The sequence below is a fragment of the Montipora capricornis genome, chromosome 3, assembly GCF_036669925.1.
Source record: "Montipora capricornis isolate CH-2021 chromosome 3, ASM3666992v2, whole genome shotgun sequence".
Taxonomy (NCBI): domain Eukaryota; kingdom Metazoa; phylum Cnidaria; class Anthozoa; order Scleractinia; family Acroporidae; genus Montipora; species Montipora capricornis.
The window spans coordinates 33,273,398-33,283,397 of record NC_090885.1 but is presented as its reverse complement, the minus strand read 5'-3'; the positions used below and the strand labels follow the sequence as shown (position 1 = coordinate 33,283,397).

General features: G+C 39.4%; 2 protein-coding genes across 15 annotated transcripts in view; one reads left to right on the top strand and one right to left on the bottom strand.

Annotated features, from left to right (window-relative positions):
• Window positions 1-4,303, top strand: part of LOC138042951 (tachykinin-like peptides receptor 99D) — a 46,813-nt gene extending 42,510 nt beyond the window's left edge. For 9 of the 13 annotated variants that reach the window (XM_068889032.1, XM_068889030.1, XM_068889026.1 and 6 more), the window contains one exon: window positions 1,301-4,302. In XM_068889032.1, the coding sequence (XP_068745133.1) occupies window positions 1,316-2,380 (1,065 nt within the window). In that variant the 5' untranslated portion in view covers window positions 1,301-1,315 and the 3' untranslated portion in view covers window positions 2,381-4,302. The other 4 variants (XM_068889025.1, XM_068889031.1, XM_068889034.1 and 1 more) reach the window with 4 other exon arrangements.
• A 2,953-nt stretch (window positions 4,304-7,256) lies between these two features.
• Window positions 7,257-10,000, bottom strand: part of LOC138041308 (QRFP-like peptide receptor) — an 8,899-nt gene continuing 6,155 nt past the window's right edge. For both annotated transcript variants that reach the window (XM_068887086.1, XM_068887087.1), the window contains exon 3: window positions 7,257-9,436. In XM_068887086.1, the coding sequence (XP_068743187.1) occupies window positions 8,211-9,436 (1,226 nt within the window). In that variant the 3' untranslated portion in view covers window positions 7,257-8,210. The remainder of the gene's footprint in view (window positions 9,437-10,000) is intronic.

The following is a 10,000-nucleotide window of genomic DNA, read 5'->3' as shown; positions in this document are numbered from 1 at the left end:
TTATTTTTCTATGGCAATCTGGTTCTTTATCACGCAAGGAAAGATATTAGATTGAAAGAGAACGGGAAGAGCCGTTTGGTTTAAACTAGAGATAGATGAACACCACCGAGGAACAGGTGAGGGGAACATCACGATTTACAAAAATTAAAGGAGAATGTCAAAAGAAAGCGAAAGAAAACTGAAAAGGAAAAGAAAACATCAGAGTAAAGATCCACGTATTCCTGACGTCTTCGCTTGATCCCTCCAGTAACACAAACGGGCGATGTCGTAAATTAAGTACTGTATGACTTATTTTGTTTACAGCAAAGGGATAACTTTGCATGCGATAGGTGAGGTTTATATTTTCAATTATTTTAAATTGTAAGACGCAATTTTGATGGCAGGCACTGATTTTGTTGTACCGGGGTAACAGTGTTGGTTTATTATGATTCAAAGTCTTTGTAGGTGCATATACAGAGCGAAAGAAAGATTATTTTTCGGAGGCGTAAATGTTATGGCAATTAAAGAATATCATAAGGTTTGGTTTTGCTTGTCTTATCTTGATGTAAACCCTTTCGCTATTTTTCCTTTCCATTAAACAATAAAATTGAGAAGTCGTGACTTGCATATTTGCATTTATTTCCTCGTTATCACAAACTTCTTTTGTTAATACGAAAGAGAGTCTGATATCGGCATTTGTATTCAATTGTTCCAAATTTAATTCAAGTGGAAGGAAATCCATTGATAACACAACAAGCCATTAAAGTTATTTGAAGAAATCGGAAAGCGAGTTTGACGCAAAACGTCACGTATCAGTGAAACATATTGAGAAGAGGTTGAAAAGAAAGATTGGGTGAAATTAACAATCGTCACGTAAACGAATCAGTTTTCAGTTTTAATGCTGTGCAAACAAGAAATCAGACGAATTGTACACAAGTGGTTTGAAAAGTCTATTAAACGTCAGGAAATGTTTAGATAGTTCAGGTGATTATACAAACATTTCAAAGTTTCAAAACTATGACCGCAGTATGAAAATTGTCGGCATTTACGCCAAACTGTGTCAAACACAGTGAAGAAATGATTTTATTACTTCACGCAATTTTTTGACGACCGGAAATCACTGGCAAAGTGGAGTGAGCGACAGTGACGTCTCTAGAAGCGCCCACCTGCGCACGAAAAACAATTCGGTTACATGTTATGAAGTTAAGGGTTTTCCAGTTAAATGTTAGTGACGAGGTTGTAAAGCAAAGCAAAGCCCCGTGGAAACGTTACAGACTTTTCCATTTATCGTGTAACATTTTTGATACTGTTTGCATTTCAGCCTTTTCTGGTCGATATGAATTCTAGCAATTTGACCGGATCGGTTAGCAGCAACAGTTCGATCCTGGAAACTACATCCAAATGTGCTGTAGAGAACTCGAGTAGAAGCACGAAAGTTCTCGTGATTACAGGCTTTATTGTGGTTCTGTTTTCATCAGTACTAGGCAATTCTCTCCTAGTGCGAGTGGTCATTGGAGACAAAGAAGTGCGAAGGAAATTTCCTTTTAACTATCTGATCATTAACATGGCAATTGCCGACATTCTCAATGCATCTTCTGCGTCGCTGGTATTCATCTTGTTTCTGGCGATTGGCCGACTTTGGTTACCTGGCGTCTTCGGCGAAATAACTTGCAAGATATCATACTTTTTAGTAATATTTTCAGTGGCAGCTTCCATTTTAACGTTTGTTGTAATGGGATTGGATCGCTTTTTAGCCGCTCATGCAACTATTCGTCCCTTCTCAAGAAAAGCGGTAAAAACCGCTATCATATCGATATGGTTTTTGGCTGGGATATTTGGTTCTCCGTACTTGTACAGAATGGGGATAAAGCAAGGTCCAAATGGTGAATATTATTGTGTTGGACATTGGAGTGAGGACAAAGAGAAGCACAAAAATATGTTACAAATTGAAGAAGCTATAAAAATTGTCGCGTTGTACTTTCTTCCTTTGATATTCATGGTGATTTTTTACGCTATAATCGCTTTGAGAATTCGAAAGCGAAGTGAACTCCCGGTGGATGATAACAGGAAATCCAAAATTATTCAGCAAAATCAAAGAGTTGTTCGCATGATCATTGTTATTGTGGTCATATTTGCAGTGTGTTGGTTTCCTGTGCACGTTAATCATCTTCTGCGATCATTCGACTTTCCGACATACTGCGGTTTGCCGGCTTTTCTTCCTCTTTCGTTTTTCCTTCTTGCCCATGCCAATTGCGCCGTAAACCCTTGGATATGGTTTATGTTTAGTGGACATTTCCGTGATAGGCTTAAAAAGGTGATCAGCATCAGTGACGGAAAGGTAAGGAGCGATAACATTCCACTTGCTCCAAAACAGAGAAAAAGCCAATTGCATATGTTATAAACCGCGCTGGCGAGAATTGCCAGCGCGGCTTGCACGGTGTGCACGGCGTGCACGGGTTGCACGGTGAACGGATAGGCCAAGATTGGTTATCAGGATTCCTAAGCCACTTGCTTCAAACCAGATAAAAACGTGTTATAAAACACTGTCAAACTGCGATCGCGTCCGAAAATTGCCTTCGTGTTTAACATGAGTGGTTTTCAATTTACTGAATGAGGGTCACGGTTATTATGCTGTCCGATTGGCTGGGAATCTCGCGCACAATTTTTTTGCATGACTAATGAGTTACACAATCGTGCGGATTCAGTACCGTGTTTTGCACTCGTTACGCGTAATTTCATTCTTAATTTCTTATTGCTCTTTGTTGCAATTGGGCAGAGTGAGGGTCTTGGTTTTGGTTTTACTTCAACCAAATCAAATCTGGTGTATTCTCATAACTTACACCTAGCAAGCTACCACTACCTTTTCCCAATCAAACTATAAATAAAATGATTTGATAAAAACAAGGTTTTACTTACGTGCCTAGGGCCCTTCCATTCCATTCATTTGCATACCTTGTTGCCATTATAAATGACACCAGCGGAACGTGTTAAATATCATGAATTGGATGACTAAATAAAATGTGTAACGAACTCTCGCTCTGGCAGAAATTGATCATCCCAGGGTCATATTTGGCTGCGGCGAACCGAAACAATCATTGTTCCCGATTGCTCATGTTTGAAACTGTCAACTCTTTTGCAGAAATTAATTTCATGTCAGACACAGCAATACATGTTAAGACTGTTAATAACTCAGTTTCATTCGACTGTGAACTTCCGCCCCAATACAAGAGAGATTATTTCAATTACCGTCATTTTTTCACTTGGAACAATGACCAACTATAATGAATCGTCAATAATCTTCTTTTTTTCAATTCCTGGGCCGATATTAGATAACTTTTGAACAGCGAACAAAGCGACCTCGTCCCACAAAAGAAACAATTTGACTGGAGCATCTTTTGATCGTAATAATCCCAAACGCAAAAATAACCTTAGCTACTGCCATGGACTCGGAATGTTCGATAATCTAAGGAGTAGTAGTCATCTTCAAAGGAAAGTAATGCATGAATTGTGCACAACTTTAAGTCTGATCAGTGGTTGTAATTTTCTACCAATTAGAGAAAAAACTGGGAGCATGCAGCATGCAGTTAGTATGATCATAAAATCACATGATTTCGAGTGCAATTTGCAAAGATGAACAATTTTTTTTGTAGTCTTTGAAGGAATGTCCGAGTGCTTATGAATTCCAAATTTCACAATTACTTATTGATAAAATACATGAAAATCGTGAAAGCCTATCATGATGCACGCTTATCACGTAAATTGACACCGAAAATTGGGCCCTCCAGGGTTAACATTTGATTGGCTTTTTGTGGCTTTCTTTGATCATTGACCAATTTAGAATTACTGGTTTGTTACATCTTTTGTTCTGAATTATTTCTTTTTTGCACTGTGTTACCTGAAAACTACATTTCTCTTAGGCTATCAGAATAGATAATTTTTTTCACGTAATACTTTTGGCATGTCCGGCAGAAGCTTTTCTTTGATCAGTTTGTGCATGCTACGTGCTATCATTTGTTTCCTGCCTCTTTTACTCCAGTGATACTCCAAGCAGCATTTTCCCTGGTTTTCGTTTTAGTTTTATTAGCTTTAAAGGGAAATATTAAAATAAGTAAAAGTAAATAAATAAAAATAACTTAAATAAAAATACCTGCTTTTGTTTTGTTAAATTGCACGTAACAACTTTGATCTTTTCTTTTATTGTATCTCTCAGATAGTGCGCGCGCTATGTTTGGCTACTTTAGTGGGGCCTGCCTTACGGGCAGTTAAATTTGAAATTTTGATGCAACCTTTCTTAGAAAGTTTTTCATATTGTTTATTTGAAATAAACTAGTCTTGTGAAACTACTTGAATTTTGTAAGTAGCTACTTCAAAAAGCCAAGAAAATTTCTTCTTTTTTTCAGATTTTTAAGCATGCACATCGTCAGTTTGTGACAGTTGAACGTTTCTCTTGACTTCAACTCAAGAGAAACGTTCAACCGAGGGAGGCGCGGTGGCCTCATGGTTAGTGTGGTCGACTTCGGAGCGAATGGTCTGGGTTCGGGACCTGGCTGAGGATATTGTGTTGTGTTCTTGGGCAAGACACTTTACTCCCTCGATGCCTCTCTCCACTCAGGTGTATAAATGGGTACCAGCGAAATGTTGGGGGTAACCCTGCGATGGACTAGCATCCACTCCAGGGGGGGAGTAGAAGTACTCCTAGTCGCTTCATGCTACAGAAATTTTAAGCTCCGGTTACATCGGTCATTTGGCCTGTAAACTGACTTTACCTTACCATTACCTTTCAACTAGTTTTCTCTCCTCGTGCGTTATTACTCTCAGAGAAAAAATAAATATCTTACTAACCTCGTTTTCCTGGTCCGTTCTGTAAGTTACGGATCTTCGTTTATCCCGTTGATTTATGGAACGAGCGCTTGGGCCATAAATCCGCGCAAAAAACTCGGTCGGTACGGTACGTACCTCGAACTCGGTTATATAATTAATAAGTGGTATTTCTACCTTTTTCCTTCATGGCAAGGAATGAGGGACACGCATGCGCAGTACGTATCAACACAAGAAAGTCAGGCTTAAAAATATGTCGGGCATAAATAGAGAGACTCGGTGAGTGAAGAAAATTAATTTTTTTTACATACCCAGGAGCCCATGACATACCTCTTCAAGCCTTTGACTAATCTGATCCTATTACTTGATATCGGTAGCCTTTCTTTGACACAAAAATTACTCACTTTCCAGCTTTATCCTCACGGTTCCGAATGTTAAAGTTGAGCTTGTTCTTGGGTAAGAAAAGTATGGCGGAATGCCGTTTCCAGCTGAATTACCTTTCTATTTGCAAGCCCGCCAGGAACGAATTCCGTGGTATCAATCAGAATTATTTTTCCAAAACAATGTCGTTCACGTCAATAAAACTGTTTTTCTATAAAAGTTTCTGTCCACCACGGTAATCAGCTTTGAAGTTGGACTTTTTTAAAGTCTACTTGACGAAGATTAGTCTTTACAGGATCGCGGATGCTACCATGGACGTTTCGCTTCTCTCCGTTTCGCAAGTTCCATGTATCGCTATTTTTTTCTGTAACTTTTTTGTCTTCCCCAGGCTTTTACGGATAGAAATCGTCGGTAAAAGACTGAGAATGACAGTAAATCCTTGCGGCGAGATCGTGGGAAAATGCCCACTATTGTTATTGCGCATACGTTCTGCGCATCTCGAAATACTCGGATTTCCTATCGGCGGTGCTTATTAATACAGGGATATTTATGCGCGGTTCAAAATTATGCGGAGAAAGCAGAACTTAGCAAGTGCTCTTGGTATCCAAAAAGAAAATTGGGGGTAACCACGCACTTTTCAGAGATAATTAAGCTTGAATTTGGAAAAGAACGCCATACATTGCTTTGTATTTTAACGATTTTTACAAATATTGTTGATTAATTATCTTCGAAAAATGCATGGTTACCCCCAATTTTCTTTTTGGATTTCAATAACACTTGTTAAGATCTGTTTTCCCGCCTAGTCAGTAAACCGTGCAAAAATACCTTTGAATTAGTAGGCACCGTCCTTAAACAGGAGAAAATCAAGTTCTCAATACGTCTGTGATCGTTCGAAGTACAGTACACTTTCATATGCTAAAGATGTCCGATATTTCGCTTAAACAGACAAAATTCGATTTACTTATTTAGCAGTGGAAATTTTCCAGATAGCAATTTTTTTTATGTAGCAAGTCAGGCATTGTAGATAACTGTAGACTCGACGGGGCTGCAATCTTTGTTTTCCATTTTGGACCGCATGCAAATTTCTATAGCAACGATCCTCCAGTAGCATCTCGCCAAAGAAAGAAAATAATTGACAGCTCTTGAAACTGCTCTGAACTGACTCCGCTCCCTCATGTCCCTCGTTCCTTGCCATGGTAATCAAAAGAAACTCTGGTTGCCGTGCATATGGCTGATTGCGAGGTATAGGGATACCTAGCGTTAGGGATCTCGGCTTTTACTTATCCAAGCCGAATAAGGGGTCCCCTCATATCATATAAGTCGGATTATAATTACCTGAATCCAATGCGATGTTTTAGTAAAGTCCTGTAGGTTCTGGAAGCCCCAGCCTCACAATGTTTTCGAACTGATCTGATAGGACAAATGTCCATGCGCATAATTCCGAACTGAAACTCTATTTTGAACCTCACTTTCCAAGGAAATTTTAACTTTTGGATTACGACAGCTAAATATGTTTACATTTAGACGATGGATTTTGTGAAAAGACGAAACTGGCGTTTGGCGTAGGAATTTCGTTTTATTGACTATTGACTGTTGCTGTCAGTTTTGTCGTCTCATCGATCAGTAATCCATTGAGAAGATTACGCCAAGCCGACCACATTGCTGAAGGAAAGACCACAATCTCTTTTCGAATAATGTGTGGGATCTTGAGTTTGTGAACTAGAGTTGTGAGACGGTGCGTACGGTTTATAGTCCTTATCCGAGAAGACTTGAAAGTCTAACCATTTGCGGATGTAATATTGATTACAAAGGCGGCACTTTCTCCTCAGTCATTTTAAGACCCTGAGTGTTGGTCTGGCCAGAGTCAAACTCACGACCTCCCGCATGGCAATAGTAGGCCATTTCGGAGTTCATGTCTGCCTCCTCTTCAAAGCGAGTCTAAGTGCGAAGTTTTTGTTATGAAAATTAGTTTTCATTCATATGTAAAGTAGAACTAATTACCATCACAAAAACTTTGCACTTAGACTAGCTTTGAGGAGGAGGCAGACATGAACTCGGAAATGGCCTATTAACATGAATCAATTGAGTGGGTACGTCCCATTAACTTTTCATTGTCCATGGTCTCTAAAACTTAATTGCTTACCGCGAGGCGAAGACGAAAACCGTCGAAAAATCTCATAGCACCTACTAAATTATAACTTATTTTATTTGAAATCAAAAGCTTGCACGTTTTGTATCAAGGTTTGCCTTTTGGACTTTGAAGAAAAGGATGGACAAGGGACATAAGTTTCCTTTTTCTGCTTATCCCTGCTCGTGCATTTCTTTTCTCTTCACTGCAACAAATAGCCTTCATAGTATACAATTAATCGGAAATTGAAAAGCAATGGTAGGGTTTAGCTTTAACATATTATATGCAAAATTCTGTCCGGAATAAAGAAAAAATATTTTCGTTGCACTTAATTAATAGAGCGTTTTCATTCACGTGACCAGTAGCCACCCATATTGGATTACTGAAACAAAAGAAAGTATTTGCATAAAAATAGAGTTCAATTCCCGGAGGATTAGTTTGGTACACCATCATGGCCGCCATTCCTTTGTTTTGGAACACCAACATGGCCGCCGTGACGTCATGTGAAAACGCTCTGTAACGGTTAAAATTCTAAAAAAAAAATATATATAGAAAACTCGGTGATTACAACTGCATTGATAAAAACCTCGTCTAGGCAAAGTCACTGACACTGTAGCGTAACATAACAATGGCTGCGTTTTAACATCATCATCAAATGTATTGCAGGTGTGATATTCTACTAGATTTTTCTTCAAAACCAAGATGAAGTCGAGGTTAATGATACTTACATGTGATCGAGGCACTTTTCATCTCTTTTATTCGAATGGAAGTGGTAAAGATCAACAGAAAGTTTTTGACATTCTTCAGTTCTCATATTGTATCCACAGAGAACAAAGGGCCATGTACCAAGCCTTTGATAAAATATCAAACTCCTTACTAACTTTTTTTCTTTAGCCTTGATTATTTACACCGAAGTCATTTTGTCTATAACAACCAGCATTGAATAACGGGCTATCTTTTTACCATGCATTTGAGAATCACCTTCAGATGACCTTGATTTCGTTGTTTCACTTTGAGGGCGAAGTTTGCCGTAACCATACATCTTTCTTTGTGACAGCGCTTGTGGTAACGGTGATGGTGGCTGCTTATGGTTGTTGCTCATGCTCCTTCCATTATTTTGGGTTGTTGAAGGTCTCCTACTCGATCGTCTTCCAGTCGTGCTCATTAAGTTGACCGTGCTAAAAGACACAATATACAAAGCGTCCAGGAAGGCTCGACGGAAGGTCTTATTGAAGATGACATATAAGACAGGGTTGATTGCGCTATTAGCATGGCCTAACCAGAACGACAGCAGTATAACATATAGTGACAAACATTCGTAAGACTGGCTGTTAAAGTACATGTAATAGTGTATAGTATGCAGTGGAAACCAGCAGATCGCAAAAAAGAGCGTCACCGTGACCAGCATTTTCACTACTCGCTTCTTGGAATTGTTGATGTTGACATCCCCGCCACTGCCAGTGCTTTGGGCAAACCGGTTTCTCCAAAGCTTGTGCACAATTATGGTATATAGGACTGCCATGAGAAGAAGAGGGATTGCATAAAGAATAGCAAAAAAGCCGAGAGCAAATAATTTGCTGAAGTCTTTTGGCATTCCTGCCCAGTCGGGATAACACTCGTATGTATCGTCTCCCGGAAACGTTTGTTCGACAGTGTATACTTGAAGATAAATCCCCATAATGGCAAGTGAGATAACCCATATGATGATCAGAGAGACCTTGGAGGTCCTGAGATTCAGGCAGGACTTCCATACAAAAACAATCGTGACAAATCTGTCAACTGTCAAAACCACGAGAGTGATAACTGAGGAGGCGATGGAGGCCGTCATAGAGAAGTGGATTGTTTTGCACAGGATCAGCCCAAAGACTCCACTGAACCATTCGCTTCCCGCGAATAGAAACGCCACAGAGTAAGGCATGGTAAAGATTGTCATTAGCAGATCGGCGATCGCCATATTAACAATCAGAAGATTCAATGCACTCCGCATGTTCTGTTTCTTAAAGACCACATAGAGTACAAGAGAGTTCCCCAGAAGAGACACGGGAAATATGACAGAGTACAACACCGTCATCAGCACTTGTATGTTAATTGTCCAACTTCGCACACATGTGTCCATAACGGAAACGTTCCCTGAAATGCAAAAGAGTAGATGATAATTTGATCAATATGATTTCTTAGCATTTCCTCTTTATATATATTCTCCGAAATCTTCCCAAATAATATTCTTTTATCGATGGTTTTCAATGTCGTAATGAGACGGCCATGCTGGTGTACAAAAGACTTTTTAATTTTTCTCTATTGTTCTGTGCACCAACATGGTGCTGTGTGACGTCAAGTGAAAGCAATCTATTGAATTGAACCTTTTTATCGAATATTCACATTTTCATTAGCTTTGAAAGACGGGAAAAGTAGTCATAGTTAGATCCACGACCGAGCAATGAAGGGGAATGGGCTCAATACTGGGTTGATGTCACAAATTACTTTGCATTTTTCAAAGAACTATCAAAACGCAAAGCAGTCTGTGGCATCCACCCGGTGCACACTTCTCAGGACATACTGGTCCTGTAATCCGTTCGGCTTTTAGGGATGCCGCAGACAGACGTAGTTTTGATGCCAGGGTGATTTTCAGACACCGCACCCTACAGCCTTGGTGGTCTCAATGTGGACTTTGATTTCAAATAAAGTCAGCGCTCT